Source organism: Trachypithecus francoisi, unplaced genomic scaffold, assembly GCF_009764315.1.
Source record: "Trachypithecus francoisi isolate TF-2019V2 unplaced genomic scaffold, Tfra_2.0 Lachesis_group13, whole genome shotgun sequence".
NCBI classification, from domain to species: Eukaryota; Metazoa; Chordata; class Mammalia; order Primates; family Cercopithecidae; genus Trachypithecus; species Trachypithecus francoisi.
Window position 1 is genome coordinate 920,395 of NW_022681458.1, and position 15,958 is coordinate 936,352.

General features: G+C 53.4%; 1 protein-coding gene across 6 annotated transcripts in view; it reads right to left on the minus strand.

The window, feature by feature from the left end:
• SNED1 (sushi, nidogen and EGF like domains 1) overlaps positions 1-15,958 on the minus strand; it is an 89,215-nt gene that overhangs the window by 45,920 nt on the left and 27,337 nt on the right. For all 6 annotated transcript variants that reach the window (XR_004441477.1, XR_004441475.1, XR_004441476.1 and 3 more), the window contains exons 2-8: positions 12,202-12,489; positions 9,183-9,323; positions 8,328-8,490; positions 6,407-6,532; positions 6,013-6,126; positions 3,199-3,312; positions 2,975-3,088 (exon numbers count right to left, since the gene is read on the minus strand). Coding sequence is in view for 2 of the 6 variants with exons in the window: in XM_033229519.1 (XP_033085410.1) it covers positions 2,975-3,088; positions 3,199-3,312; positions 6,013-6,126; positions 6,407-6,532; positions 8,328-8,490; positions 9,183-9,323; positions 12,202-12,489 (1,060 nt within the window). In the remaining 4 variants the exon portion in view is untranslated. The remainder of the gene's footprint in view (positions 1-2,974; positions 3,089-3,198; positions 3,313-6,012; positions 6,127-6,406; positions 6,533-8,327; positions 8,491-9,182; positions 9,324-12,201; positions 12,490-15,958) is intronic.

Here is a 15,958-nt window from a genome sequence, read left to right on the forward strand (position 1 = left end):
AGCTTAACTTTTGAAATGTAGTTTTGCTGGTAATACACTATAGTACATTGATGGTTTTTTTCTTTCAGTACTTTAAAGGTGTTACTCCAGTGTCTCCTGGTTTGCATTGTTGTCGATGAGAAGTCTGTTGTCATTCTTGTTTCTCTGTATGTCATGTGGCTTTTTCCTCTGGCTGTTTTTGAGATTTTTCATCATTAGTTTTCAGCAATTTGATTATAGTTTGACTTTGTGTGGTTTTCTTCATGCTATTCTTGGAAATGTGGGTTTTAGTTTTCATCAAATTTGGAAAGCATTTGGGTATTATTTCTTCACATACTTTTCCTGTAACACTCCTTTCCACACCCATCTCCATCCTCCTTCGCAGACTCCAGATACGTGGATCCTATTACCCTAATACCATTCTGCATGCTGCTGAAGATCTCTTCTTTTTCTTTTAGTCTTATTCTCTGTGATGCATCTTGAATTGTTTTGTTTCACTCTTCAGGTTCATTGATCTTTCCTTCTGCAATATCTAACCTGCTGCAAATACTATTCAGTGTATTTTAAAAACTCAGATATATTTTTCATCTCTGCAAGTTTTTAAAAATACCTTCTACTTCTTATTAGGTTTTTTCCCTCTCAACAATCTTGATTATAGGAGCATATTCATAACAGATAATTACACAGTTGTATCTGCTAGTTCTATCACTGTTTATTTCTATTGATCTATTTTTCTCCTGGCTGTGAGTTATATTTTACTTCTTTGTAGACCTGATAATTTTTGACTGGGTATTTTGGAGTTCTGGATTCTGTTACATTACTGATGTTAAGGAGTATAGGATTTCATTCTGGCATACGGCTAAATGACTTAGGATCAGATTGATCCTTTTAAGCTTTAAGATTTGTGAGGGCAGGTCGACATTAGTCTTATTTCAGCATTGCTAAAGTGACACCCCACTGAGGACTCTACACAATAGATTACCAGCCCTGTTTGAGCTCCAGGAACTGTCTGACTTACTGCTTTCTAGTGGTTCTTTCCCCAGCCTTGCAGATTTCATCCTGAGCCCGATAATACTGAGCCAAAATTCAGGGAGGTCTCCTCTTGATCTCATGTTCCCTCCTGCCTCAGGAGCACCATCCTGTAGCCACTGAACTAGGATCTTCATCTCCTCAATTCAGAGGGACTGCTGGACTCTCAGTTCCTTCTCCCAGCACAGTGGCCTGGAAACTGCCCCAGGCAGAATCTGGGGCAATTGTAGGGCTCACCTCATTTGATTCATTTTTCTCAGGGATGACAGGCTTGTGCTGTCTGTTGTTCAATGGCTGAACAAGGCGTTTCACAGATTTTGTCTGTTTTTCTAGGTGATGACAGTGAGCGGGAAATTCCAAGAGCAGTTAATTCTTGTTGGCTAGAAGCAGAAGACTAGAAACTCTTTTTTATAGTCTCCAATTTGTGGCCAACCTCCTGTCAGACCTGATTAGACTGTCAGCATCTGCGCCTTGTAATACAGTCAATCAGCCCTTACATTAGCACAAGTGTCAGTCTGTTCTTTCTTCTTCTTCTTTTTTTTTTTTTTTTGAGACAGAGTCTTCACTCATTCTGTCGCCCAGGCTGGAGTGCATTGGTGTGATCTCAGCTCACTGCAACCTCTGCCTCCTGCTAGGTTCAAGCAATTCTCCAGCTTCAACCTCCCGAGTAGCTGGGATTACAGGCGTGCACCACCACGTCTGGCTAACTTTTGTATTTTTAGTACAGATGCGGTTTCACCATGTTGACCAGGCTGGTCTTGAACTCCTGACCTCAAGTGATCTGCCCGCCTTGGCCTCCCAAAGGGCCCAAAGTGCTGGGATTATAGGCATGAGCCACCGCACCCAGCCAGTCTGTTTCTTATTATTCACGTCTACTTGCCTTATTATTCTGTACGAAACATGGTTTATTTAAAAAATCTTTTGAAACCCCTTATCTGTTTCCTGACATGAATTCAAGGAAATACACTGATATTTAGATAACAATCTGGGCAAAGTGAGCTGTGACACGGAACAGTGACTTTAAAGCAGCCAAATAGGTGAGGCTGCCTCCTCCTACTCCTGCCCTGCAGAGCACCACCCTCCCCTCAGGACACACCCTGGCCTCCCATGCCCTCGGCAAAGACTGATGGAGGGCTCATGATCCTCTGTGTCTTATGGGTAAAACAGAATTCCCTCCTTAATTTTTTAAATAAAAATAACCTGAATAGTTTGTCTTTATCATCTCCCTGGAGAGAAGCAGCACCTGCTGCGTCCATAGAGGTCGGCACAGCGGGAGAGCAGCAAAACAGAATTCCCTCCTTAATTTTTTAAATAAAAATAACCTGAATAGTTTGTCTTTATCATCTCCCTGGAGAGAAGCAGCACCTGCTGCGTCCAGAGGTCGGCACAGCGGGTGAGCCTCTGGAGGCGGGTGCAACAATCAGACACGAAAGCCATTTTTATACTGTGGGCTGTAATCTCCAGTTAGCCTTTAAATTCCTCTAACAAGTCACAACTAGCAGTTAAACAATACAAAAAATAGAATAGAAAATAGTGAAAGGCCAGTTTTCTTTCTGATTCCCGTTACCTTCCCTTGTGTGCTGAGGGTTCTAGAGTAGGAAAGGAAGATGTTAAAAAGCCAAGAGTCACCCAGGCTGGAAGAGGAGCCTTGGGAACTTTGTCATCCCTCCCGGCACTTCACAGACGGAAACCGAGGCCCAGAGAGGGAAGGGGCTGCTCAGCCTCACACAGCACCTTGGAGGCAGCATCCATCCTTTGCTTCCTGTGTTCCCTGCAGTTGGTGGCTGAGGATCCAGGCTGAGCGGGAAGCGCTGGGGAGTGGGAAGGGGGCAGAGGCATCCCCCGCCCCAGAGGCAGGTGTGAGGTGAGTCAGACGGCGAGGCAGGAAGGGGAAGGTGGCTGTGGTGGTATTCACGGCCCAAGGCCACCATCAGCCATGGCGGGCTCCAGGCACTTAGCCAGTTACCTGTCTCACAGTGAAGTCCCTTGAAGGGCTCTGCACACAAGCAGGTGTAATTCCCCACTAGGTCAACACAAGAGCCTCCATTCAGGCAGGGGTCAGGGCTGCAGTCGTCCACATCTGAGGGGCAGCAGAGGTGGGGCTTTGCTTGAGCCAGGCCACGACCACCCTGTGCCCAGCACCTGGCCACAGGCAGGAGCCCCTCTCCAACCTGAAGCCAGGCCACTCACCTGTCTCGCAAGCTGCTCCAGTGTATCCAGCCTGGCACACACACACTGCAGAGCCGTTCTCCACCTGGCACTGGCCACCATTTTGACACTCTCTGGTGTCACAGGGGGATTGGGCTAGAGTGAAGAGGTGTAGAGAGGATGATGGACTCCTAGCTATCGTTACCTGATGGGACAGAAACCCCTGGGACGTACACTGAGCCCCATCCCCGACTGGCCTGCAGGGCAGGGGGGCCTGGCAGGCAGGTTTCTGAGCGGGCAACAGGCAAGGAAGAGGCCTAGCCAGACAGTCCTGACTGGCCACCTGAAGCTCCATCTGAACTAGGTCTAATTCAGCAAACCTGAAATGGAGGGAGGAGTGTATATGCTGGGCAGGGGCAAACGGGAGTGCACAGAACCCACTCCCACTCTCGGGGGACAGTCCCTCCATAGGTGGCTCTTATTCCAGGCTGACTGTGACAAGAGCTGTTGTCAAGGATGCAGGCTGTGACTGAGCCTGGAAGGGTGTGCAGCACCCACGGTGCAGGAGTGGCCCTTGGGGCAAGAGGCTGGGTGGGGCAGGCAATGGCCTGTGCAGGAACAGCCAGGGCAAAGGGACTCTGGTCCCCCGTTACTGAGTGGGAGTGAGCTAGGGGAGCCCACCCTCTGCCCTGCCTCCTCATCGGATGCTGGCCCTCCTTGAGCCCAGAGCACCTGGCCCAGGCATCCCAGGTCTCTCCTTTGCCCCCAGGCAGCAGAGCCAGAAGCAGGGAGTAGCCACATCCCCTGTCTTACTGACAGCTCATACCCAAACAAACTCAGAAACCAGAGTGATAGCCAGAACGTGTGTCCCTCCCTGGAGTCATGGGGGAATGGTGGGGCCCTCTCCTTGGCACAGGAAAGAGACAGGAGGGCCTGACCACTCCCCCAGGAGGTGTGAAAGCCCTTTGGTGGCTGATGGGACATGGCGATCGCTGTCTCCCTGACCCCAACTCCAGTAGGTGGAGCAGAACATACACCCTTGCCTCTAGTTGTGGTGTCCCTGCTGTTATGAGCTCTGGGGGCCAAGGGGGCTTCTGAGACCAGGAGCCTCTGTGGGGGGTCGGAGCGGGGAAGGCTTGTACCCAAGGCTTGTGCCACAGCTGCACTGAAAGCCAAGGCTCAGGGCTCAAGGCCATGTATACAACTGACATGCTGCAGAGCCAAGACCTGAACCAGCCTCCTGGCACCAAGCCCTCTTAGGGAACCTCACCAGGCTGTACATCACAGAGGGGCTCCTGGAGCCTGGGGCATAGCCAAGGAGCAGCCCGTTCCTGGGAAGCTCCGCCCAGTCACCCTTGGGGACCCTCATCATAGGCCTGGGTCCTCCCGCAGCCAGGCCCCTGGCCAGCACCGCACAGGGAGAGCACTGAGCGAGAGGAAGGAGACCCTGCCGGCCTCCCTGGCCTTTACCGAGGGGACAGAAGCCTGCAGGGCTGAGTCTGCCATGGCACCAACACCACAGAAGCCTGACTCCCACCCGTCTCACGTCAAGAACACATGGGCAAGCAGGGCAGGAGTTTCTGGATGAAAAAAAGCTCCTTTGCACGGAGCTTGCTCCGACAGTGGCTGTGGGAAGACAGTGGCAGGGGCCGGGGAGCAAGGGATAACTGGGGTCACTGTGTTGTCACCCATGAGTGATCTGTAAACACACTGGCAAGCCCATCTCGCCGGGTGGGAATTGTGCTTTGCTCCTTTGGACCTTGAAGTCACATTTCCATTGCATTCCTGCAGAATTTGATTCTAATGTACTTTTAGGTGCAGAAGTCCCTTACTGCCACTCAACTACAGTTCTCTCCAATACAAATATGTGTAAACACTGGAATGAAATACTTTTAAAAACTTCCCATGACCATAAATATCTGGTAAGAATTGTTTTTTCTAGATTGAGATATTGATATAGTCACTATTTGAACACACTGATCTAAACAATCTATTACATGTTTTTATAAGCGATTGTCACACAGGACATGCACACCTGGCTGAGCTGGGTGGGGAGCAGCAGGTCATGGTGCTTTGATTTTAGGGGCTCCCTTTGCAAAGCTCCCTAAGCAGAGCCCTATGGTGAGACAGACAGCAGGAATGGGGGGGGTCCACCTTTCTTTACCAGATGGGTGAAGGGCATGGGTGAGGGGTCCAAAGAGGTGCTGGTGGAAGGGCAGTAAGTAGAGGCCGACTCTGATGACAGCTGCTTCAAAAGAGCTGGGCTCTGAACTGGGAGGGCAAGCAGAGGTTTGGAAGCAGCAATGAGGATGGACAGGGACTCCAGGCCCCATCGAGGCTGTGAGACCCCCTTTCCCTAAAGGCGGGGGCAGGAGAGAAACAGCATCCAGGAGCAGCTGGAGGGAGCGGCAGGGACCGTGTGGCTGTGCTCTTCCCACCCCACAGCCAGCCCATCTGACCCCAGAAGCACTGCACATTCCCCTCAAGCTGGTCCTGGGCTGAGAGGGGGTCTGACGGCCCCCCCACACTCCCTGACGGGCTCTCATCCAGGCCCTGGTGCCTGTCTGGCCCTGACCCTGGCCTGGTTTGGGACCTGGGCACTGGCCTGTTCTGAGGCCTCATCCCTGGTCCAAATGCCATGGCCTAGGAAGCCCGTGTGACTGGTCATGGCTCCTGCCCCCCACCCAGGTATGGGCCTTTCCCTGGGCATCCGGGCTCCTCCACTCCCCGAGGGTGACCTCTCTGGGCTGTCCGCCTTGCAGCACGCGCAGCTGTCGGACCTTCCTAGACCTCAGCCTTGTCCAGCTGTGTCTTCCGCTATCCTGCACCCAGCAGGGCCACGGGGGTTCCTCTTACCTGTCTCACAGGTGGGTCCCCCAAAGCCGGCCGGGCACTGGCAGCGGAAGCTGTTGATGCCGTGAGTGCAGGTCCCGCCGTTCTGACAGGGCTGGGAGGCACATTCGTTCACGTCTGAAACATGGGCAGGCTGAGGCCTCAGCGGCAGGAACCCGGTTGAGGAGTTTCCTCCAAGGCCTGGGGTTGGCCAGGGATGGAGGAGCAAGCCCGAGATTGGCTCAGAGAGGGCAGCAACTGCACCCGCCTGTGGTGCTCACCCCAGGGGACCATGGCGTTTGCTCCCCAGTGGTCCCCTAAGCAAGTCACCCACACCCTGGGGACAGTGACCCCGGGGGCGCTCAGGGCCGCTGGTGGAGCCTACAGCGTTCCTCCTGAGCCCAGCACAGCCACTCACCCAGGTGGCACCTCCGCCCCGTGAAGCCTGAGAGGCACGAGCAGGTGTAGGAGGGGTTGCCCGTGACACAGTCGTCGATGCACTTGCCACCGTTGAGGCAGGGGCGCAGGGCCAGGCACACGGAGGCTGCAGACACAGGGAGGAGCTGGAGCCTCAGCCGCCTCTTCCGACTCGGCAGGACAGCCACTCCCATTCGCACCTCCCTTCCCTCCCCTGACCCAGAAGGTTGGCCTCTGGGTGTCCGGGTGACCGCAGCAAAGCAGTCAGGTTTCAGGTTTCACTTTAGGTCGGAGCAGGGGAGCAGGGGCGGTGCTGTCGGCGTGGCTTCCGGGCATGTGGCTTCGTGTGGGGCGGACTCCCTGGAGCGACTCACACCAGCACCCTCCTGCTCCCTCCATCCCTCCCAGCGCTGCCGCGGGCAGTTCTAGAAACTGGCACACTCCGCCTCCCCTCCCGGGTTCCTGGCCCGGAAAACCTGAGGCTGGCGCTCAGCCGTCATGTCGACGTTTCTGGGACAAGGCAGGCCACGCAGGGGTGCGGCCGGGGGCTGCAGGAGGGCTCTGTCCTGCTCTGGGGCCGGGGCTGGCAGCTCCTGGGCTCCCCGCCCCTTGACCCCGACTCCCTAAGCTCAGATGCAAGCGGGGGCCCTGTCCGCGCCCCCGTGTGCGGGTAGCTCGGGCTCCTCGGGTCTCCGCTGCGGCGCCACCTGCAGCCCTCAGATGGCTCTTCCCGCGCGCGCCTGCGTCTTTCCTCTTCCCACCATGCGCGCGGTGCTCTCCCCACTGCGTGGCGCGCTCTACCCCCCACCCCCTCCCCGTGACGTGCCTTCAGCCCCCACCCCTACTACGCCCCACCTCCAACCCCGTGGCACACCTGCAGCCCCCACCCCGTGGTACACCCCCAACTCCCACACCCTCTACCCCTCACTCCCAACCCTGTGGCGCACCTGCACCCCCCCACCCCCACACTCTCCACCCCTCACCACGCCCCACCCCGTGGCGCGCCTGCACCCTGCCTCCGCCCCATAGTGGTGCGCCCACATCTGCTACCCCCGTCGTGTCCTCTGGGGACTCAGTGTTGTGGAGAAGCAGCCCCTCTCCCTTCTCGGTAGCCTAGATGCTGGCGGCTGGGAGGTGAGTCTGGGGCGGGTCCCAGCGCCAGCCTCACTGTGGCCCAAGGCTTGGCAGGGCTTGTGAGGCGCAGCCCCCTGTGGAGCGGATCCCTTGCTTGCCCTGGCCCCATGTGTAAGCAGTGATTTCCAAGGCTCCTTGGCTCCCGAGGCCGCACAGCAGCAGGGCTGGGGCTACGATCCACGGCTCTCCTGCCACCCTGGCTGTTCCCACAGACCACGTGCCCACCCCTGGGAGGGACACCCACCCCGTCCATTTGTGCACTCTGGGCTGGAAGGACCCCTGGAACTCCCCTGTAGATGTGATGCTTGGGTTTGCCAAGCAGACACCAAATCCCACCAAGCAGCAAGCCCACTGGCAGAAATGAGGACCTGGGCGGTAAGAGGACCTGCCCATGGGTGGCCCTGAGGGTCAGAGACCACATGCTTCTCCTCCCCCAGCCCAGGCAGGAGGCCGGGTAGGAATGAGGGGAGAGTACAGACCTCATGGTCCCAGGGAGAGGCGTCCTGGGCTCCTCCGCCCCTGAGGACCCACAACTCTTTACCCCTGAAACCCGCAGTCTCCAGAGAGTTCCCTCCAACCCAGAGCAGTGTGTGTGTGGAGTCTTCTCTAGGGGAAGCTGAGGCTCCAGGCCTTCCTTAGTTTCACATGCCTGAGACGGGCTGGGCTGGAGACCCAAGTCCCCCTCCTCTCCCGGTCAGCATCCAGCCCCCTTCCTCTCCACCTCTCCTTTGCCATCAATCCCCTTCCTCAGCCCGCTCCCACCCCAAGCTGCTCCTCTGTCCTCTTACTTGTATGGCCGCAGCCCCCCACGCGCACCTGGGCATCATCGATTCTGAACGCCCAGCGCCCGGGCACACCCACGTTGGTGGTGGTCTCCACCTCGGCCATGTCTGCCGTGCGCGAGCCGGGGATACTGAAGTAGCGCTGCCCATCGCCCGCATTGAAGCCAGCCTGGGGGTGGGGTGGGGTAGAGTGAGGGAGGCCAGTTCCCCAGGTCTACAGAGGGAGGGGTTTCCCTGCCCCCACCATGTTCCTGCCAGGGTTAGCAACCTCCCAGCCAAGTCCTGACCTCAGCCAACCGTTCCTGGGAACCAAGGAGAGGGTTGGCCCTGGCTCCCCAGCCCAATCCTCCGGCAGCTCACCTCTGGGCTCCTGGGCCTCCCCTGGGGCCAGGGGCAAGTATGACCCCAACAGAAAGCAGGTGGCCTGGAGGTGAGCAGGGGTGCACACAGCCCAAAGGCACTCTCGGGCCTGGGGAGCACTGACCCTGTCGCCATTGTTCTGTTTCATTCCCTCCACACCCGGGGTTTCCTGTCGGCTGTGGTCCCTCGGGTCACTGGCTAGGCCAGACTGCAGGGCACAAGGAGCAGAGGACATTTCTGTTGCTGCCACAGCTGTTAAAGGGGACTGCAGGGGCGGGGCGGGCAGGGCAATGGGACAAAGATGCCTTCAGGCCTGAGGATGTTTCTTTGTTTTCCGGCAGTGAGAGGCCTCAGGGATGGTCGTGGGTGCCTCGCGCTGGCCTCTGCATGGTACTGGGGGGTCTGCCTATGGTGGGCCCCTGTCTACCTCATCAGCTCATGACAGTCCTGGCTGTGGGGAGCAGGGGTCCCGAACACAGAGCACCCACTGCACTCGCCTACCTGGGCCGCAATGCCCCCCAGGCCAGTGGCGTTGCCCCCGCTGCTGGCGTGTGTGCCTGTGGTCCACACGATGGACTCATAGTTGAAGATGGTGAAGGAGAGCTTGCCGTCTGTGATGAGCACAGTCTGGAATGTGTTGACCTGCCGGGGAGAGGGGGCTGAACAGGGCCCTGCACTCCCCTTGGCCCACGGAAGCCCTGCCCTGTCCACCATCCTGGCACACTGTCATTGTCCACTGGGCCTCTGGCTTGCTCAATGTCTGTGTCTTCTAGCTGAACGAGCAGCCAAGGCAGGACCTCGGTGGCCTCATCCTCTGCTGTCTCCCAGCAGAGGCCGTTCCCAACCCACAGCTGTTGCTGGGGTGAGTGAAGCACCCGGGGCGGGTGTGGGGCCCACAGACGGGAGCAGACTTTGTCCCCTGCCCTTAGCCAGCTCTACACAATCTCCTGTGTGAAATGAGCAAAATTATAAAAAGGAAAAGAGAGAAGGTAAAAAGAACCAAGGAAGAGCCATGCTGCAGCGTTTACTAGTCAGGCCTCATGGTTTTCACAGAATTCTACTGCATGGAAATATCGGTGGGCAGCGTACAGATGAGAGACGCCAGATGAGAATCAAGCAAAGGATCGGGACTGTTTAAGAAATGATCTTGGGACAAACAGGAAACCCCCTGAAAAAGAACCAGATCAGAGTCCTGCCTTTCACCACACACGAAAAGAAATCCCAAATCCAATAAGGTTTTAAAGCGAAAGAAAAGTCCTAGAAGAAAATACAGGCGAATATGTATAACTCAGGAAAGGGAAAGGACTTTTTAAGTGTGATGTTTGTTCACAGCAAAAACCAAAAGGGAGAATTATACATTTGACTGCAAAGGGCTTCTGAATATTTAAAAAAATCCACAAGATCAAATTGAATGGCAAACAGTAATGTGAAAAACGTATTTATAATGCATAGGGCAGATAAAACTTTCGAGACCCTTAGTTCAAGAACTACAGATCAATAAGAAAAAGTATCACAGAAAAAATGTCAGAGGGTATGAACAGACACATCACGGTAGAATACAAGTAACCAATAATATTAGAACACATTCAGCACCACTAGAAATTAAAGATGTGTAAGTTAAAAAGTAGCATTCATTGTTTTGTCTATAGAGCTGACATAGCTGGAAAATGACAGTGAGGAAACCAGCACTTCTAAATGTGGCTCCTCACAGTATTGAATGTGTAGATTCTTTTTTTTTTTTTTTTTGAGATGGAATCTCCCTCTGTCACCCAGGCTGGAGTGCAGTGGCACAATCTCAGCTCATTGCAACCTCTGCCTCCCAGGTTCAAGCAATTCTCCTGCCTCAGCCTCCCCAGTAGCTGGGATTACAGGCACCTGCCACCATGCCCGGCTGATTTTGTTATTTTTAGTAGACAGGGGAGTTCGCCATGTTGGCCAGGCTGGTCTCAAACTCCTGACCTCAGGTGATCCGTCTGACTTGGCCTTCCAAAGTGTTGGGATTACAGGCGTGAGCCACCACACCCAGCCTGCATGTGTAGAGTTTTGAGAGGAACATTGGAATTCTGCAGGCGACCATCGCCCTTCTAAACACGCGTACCAGCACAGGATCATGACTAAGCTGAGCTGAGCTACGCCGTGCCCACCTCAGGCCCTGGTATTGCAGCTGTCCAGCCATGGGGTGCAGGTGAAAGAAATTCGCATGCCGCCTGGTGCTGGGCTAGTTTGTGGTCGCTGAGAAAGATGGGTGATTATACAGTGTACGTTCCACTTACGCAAAAGTCAACATGAGAGAAACTACGTGCTCTGCTTCAGGAAAGCGAATGTAAGTGCTAACGCTCGGAAAACAAACGAAGACATGAGGGCTGCAGAATTGGGGTGGTGGCACCGTCTAGGGGACAGGGCGGACTAGAGCCAGTAAGGGCCCATGGTGGGGCTCTGGGAGCCAGAGAGGCGCAATGAGGAGATGCATGAAGCTGAACTGTCCACTTTCTGTCAATGAACCTGCTCCTGGAAGTGCCCCTGGCTGGGTTATGCTTCTGAGCACTTCCTGATGCCTGGCTACAGTGACCCGATGGGGCAGATGTGTCCTGTCTGCTTCATCCAGGGCTGTCTGCCCAGTGCCTAGAACACTTGCCTTTCATTTGGAAGGTGCCCTTAAAAAGTGTTTATTAGGAGGCCGAGGTGGGCGGATCACCTGAGTTCAGGAGTTCGAGACCAGCCTGGCCAATATGGGGAAACCCCCTCTCTACTAAAAATAGAAAAGCACGCCTTAATCCTAGCTACTCGGGAGGCTGAGGCAGGAGAATCGCTTGAACCTGGGAGGCGGAGGTTGCAGTAAGCCGAGATCGTGCTATTGCACTCCAGCCTGGGCAACAGAGCAAGACTGCATCAAAAAAAAAAAAAGTGTTTATTAAATGCATGAACAAACAGCTCTGAAAATGGCAGCTCTGCACCCAGTGCCTCTTTTCTAGGGAGTCACTGTCTGTCTTGCACAGCCATGATCCAGTGCCCAGTGCAGGCCTGGCCACAGTAGGTGCTGAGTAAATACATCTGCCACCGGAGTGGGCAGCTGTCCTTGTTGGGGAGTATCAGCCCACCAGAACTCATCAGGCCTGCAAAGTGGCTGATTATTCTTGAGTCAACATTTCTGTCACGTTTGGCATTATCAAGGAAGAGTATAAAACAGAATAACCTTCCAGTTTAACCTTTTGAGTACTGGGCCATTCCAAATGGAAATCCTCCTAACACCTATCAACCCACATGCCTCTCTCTGATGCGTGAGCTGCTGCTTTGGGGAATCTGGTGTTTCCTGGAGGCAAGTGGCTTTCAGGAGCACTGCCGAAGGTTGGGGCCATGTTCTTATCTGTCTCTGTGGTTTTGATCACATGTTCCCCTCTTAGATATGGACCAGTGACTGTACCACACCCACATTAGCAAGTGAGGGCCCTGGTGTGGGGAGACCCTGGGCCCTAGCCACACACACCACCCCTTCCCCCCTAGGACAGGTGCCTGGACTCACAGGGGATGAGGAACTGCCTCCAAAGAAGGTCACTCGGTACCAGGTGGCAACAAAAACCCAGGTGGCATTGAAGTCCAGGAGCTCGGGGAAGTAGTGTCTGACATCCTCCGTGGCTCGGTGCAGCGTGGCTGGGTCGGTGGCCTCCCGGTAGTACACATCGCCTGCATGCCGGTTGTCCACATCTGCCCAGAAGGCTGCCACCACGCAGCGGTCCTTGGCAATGGGGAAGGCCACTGGGGTGAACTGAGAAACCTCCTTCAGGAAGGAGATGATTCCGTTGTTGTTCACCTGGGAGGCAGAAAGCCAGAGCAGGGATTGACTGGGGGCTATGGGCAAGTGGGTGGGTCCAGCAGCCTCCCCAGCCCCTGCTACCAGGCATCCTCTGAGGGGAAGCCAGTCTTGGGCAGGGCATCCCCAGGGTGGCCTGACAGTCCCTGTCCCTGAGATGGGTCCAGCATGACCTGTTCCACCCCCTCCTGTCATACTGTGTGCTCAGGGCACAGGCTCTGACCTGCATGTAGTACCTGATGCCCTGCGGAGTGCCCAGCCCTGGTTGGCTGCTGTGGGGGTAGGAAAGCCCCGCTTTGGGTCCTGGCCTCAGTCAGTGGGGCACTCGGGCCTGCCCAGCAGCTACTGCTCCTCAGCTCTGCTCCAGCTAGGACCTCAGGAGGCCAGGGGGAGCCCCAGTATCTGAGCTAAGCCTGAAAGGGTGAGCAGGGGTCACACAAGGTGGGCTTAGGGGAGGGGTGCCCCCACTACAGGGAGGTGGGATGGCCAGGGGCCAGCATGGCTGGAGGGGCTGCAGTGGCCAAGTGGGGGAGCCTGTGCTCGGCCTCCAGGCAGTGGGGAGCCCCAAAAGGTTTCTGAGCAGCACCTCTGCAGTGAGATGCACATGCTTCAATCCTGGCCCCACACTCCATGCCACTGGCTGTGCATCCATCCATGACGCAGCTCAGCTGCCGACCTCTCTGTGCTCTGGTTTTCTTACTTACCAGAAGGGGCTATAGCTGGAATGTTTGTGTGCCCCCAAATTCCTATGTTGAGATCCTAACTCCCAAAGAGATGGTGTTAGCAGGTGGGGACTTTGGGAGGTGATTAGGCAATAAAGGTAGAGCCCTGGTGAATGGGATGAGTGCCCTAGTAAAAGAAGCCCCAGAGAGTTGCCTTCTGCCATGGGAGGATACATAAGAAGACGCCAGCTATGGCCCAGGAAGTGGGTCCTCACCAGTCACTGAGGCTGATGACAGCGCCTTGATCTTGGACTTCCCAGCCTCGAGAGCTGTGCAAACTACATTTCTGTTGCTTACAAACCACTTACTCTAAGGCATTTTACCACAGCAGCTGGAGCTGACGAGGGCACTGGCTCTGACCTCACAGGGTGCTGGGCCCAGGTGACTGCACCACTGGTCACAGTGGTCAGCTCTACACTGTCATTATTTGCTACTGGCAAGAATGTGACCAGAACCATGCTTTTAGAAAAGACCCTCTGGACTTCCCCTTTGGGTGAAGCCTGGAACGGGCAATAAGGGGGCCCCAGAGTGGCAGCACCCCTGCCTCCTACACAGAGGCAGAGGAAAACCCTCTCTGGAGGACGATGGCATCATCCTAGGCCTCCAGTTATTCCTGCAAATAATTTTTCAAATACACAATCCAGGACACAGTCAAAGACAATCAGCTACCCAAGGAAGCATGATACCACCAAGAGAAATAGACAGAAACGAGAGAAACCGCAGACACTGGAATTAAAATAACTAGGTTCAAAGAGATCAATGCAAACTTTAGAATTTTATCAGGAGAACAGTCAAAACAATCTTGGAAAGGAAGTACGATATTGGAGGACTTACACTTACAGATTTCAAAACTTACTACAAATCTCCAGTAATCAGTGTGGTACTGGCATAAAGACAGATGTACAGACTGATGGAATAAAACAGAACCCAGAAATAAGCCTTTGATATATAATCAAATGATTTTCACGAGGGTGCCAAGACCATTCCAGTGAGGAAAGGGCAGTCTTTTTAACAAATGGTGCTGGGAAAACTGGACGTCCACATGCAAAAGGATGAAGCTGGACCCTTACCTACACCATATACAAAAATTAACTCAATATAGAGCCAAAACCTAAACATAAGAGCTAAGACTGTAAAACTCCTAGAAGAAACAACAGGGCAAAAGCTTCATGATGTTGGATTTGGAAATGATTTCTTGGATATTACACCAAAGGCACAGGCAACAAAAGAAAAGACAGAGAAATTGGACTTCATGAAAATTAAAAACTTTCACGCATCAAAATATACTATGAACAGAGTAAAAAGGCAATCTGAAAACAGAATAACAGAAAACATTTGCAAATCATATATCTGATAAAGGATTAATATCCTTAGAGAGAACTCCTAAAACTCAACAACAAAAAAAACCTTGTTTCAAAAATGAGAAAGGACTTGAACAGACATTTCTCCAAAGAAGATACACAAATGACCAATAAGCACATGCAAAGATGTTCAACATCACTGCTATTAAAAAACAAACCCAGCCGGGCGCGGTGGCTCACGCCTGTAATCCCAGCACTTTGGGAGGCCGAGACGGGTGGATCACGAGGTCAGGAGATCGAGACCATCCTGGCTAACATGGTGAAACCCCGTCTCTACTAAAAAATACAAAAAACTAGCCGGGCGAGGTGGTGGGCGCCTGTAGTCCCAGCTGCTCGGGAGGCTGAGGCAGGAGAATGGCGTGAACCCAGGAGGCGGAGCTTGCAGTGAGCCGAGATCCGGCCACTGCACTCCAGCCTGGGCGACAGAGCGAGACTCCGTCTCAAAAAAAAAAAACCCAGGAAAGTAACAAGTGTTGGTGAAGATGTGGAGAAACTGGAACTGTTAGTGAGAATGGAAAATGATACAACTGCTATGGAAAACAATGTGGTGGTTCCTCAAAATTAAAAACAGAATTACCATATGACCCAGCAATTCCACTTCTGGGTCTATAACCAAAAGAATCAAAAGCAGAGTCTTGAAGAGATTTGTATTTGTACACACATGTTCATAGCGTTATTATTCACAATAGCTAACAGCTGGCAGGAACCTGAGTGTCCACTGAGGACGAATGGCTAAATAAAATGTAGCACATCCATACAATGGAATATTACTTAGCCTTAAAAAGTAAGGAAATCCTGGCCAGGCACAATGGCTCATGCCTGTGATCCCAACACTTTTGGAGGCTGAGGCAGGTGGATCACCTGAGGTCAGGAGTTCAAGACCAGCCTAGCCAACAGGGCAAAACCCTGTCTCTACTAAAAATACAAAAATTAGCTGGGCATAGTGGCACATACCTGTAATCCCAGCTACTCAGGAGGCTGAAGCACAAGAATCACTTGAATCTGGGAGATGGAGGTTGCAGTAAGCCGAGATCATGCCACTGCACTCCACACTCCAGCCTAGGTGACAGAGAGGGACCCTGTCTTTAAAAAAAAAAAAAAAAAAAAAGGTAAGGAAATCTGTCATAGGCTACAACATGGTTGAACCTTAAAGACATCATGCTAAGTAAAATAAGCCAGTCAGAAAGACAAATACCTATGATTCTACATATATGAGGTACCTAGAGGAGTCAAATTCATAGAGACAGAGAGTAGAAAGATGGTTTCCAGGTGTTGAAGAAAGAGGGGAATGGGGACTTACTATTTAATGGGATTAGAGCTTCAATTTCGAAAAATGAAAACAATTCTGTGGGTGGATGGTGGTAATGATTACAGAATAATGTGAAT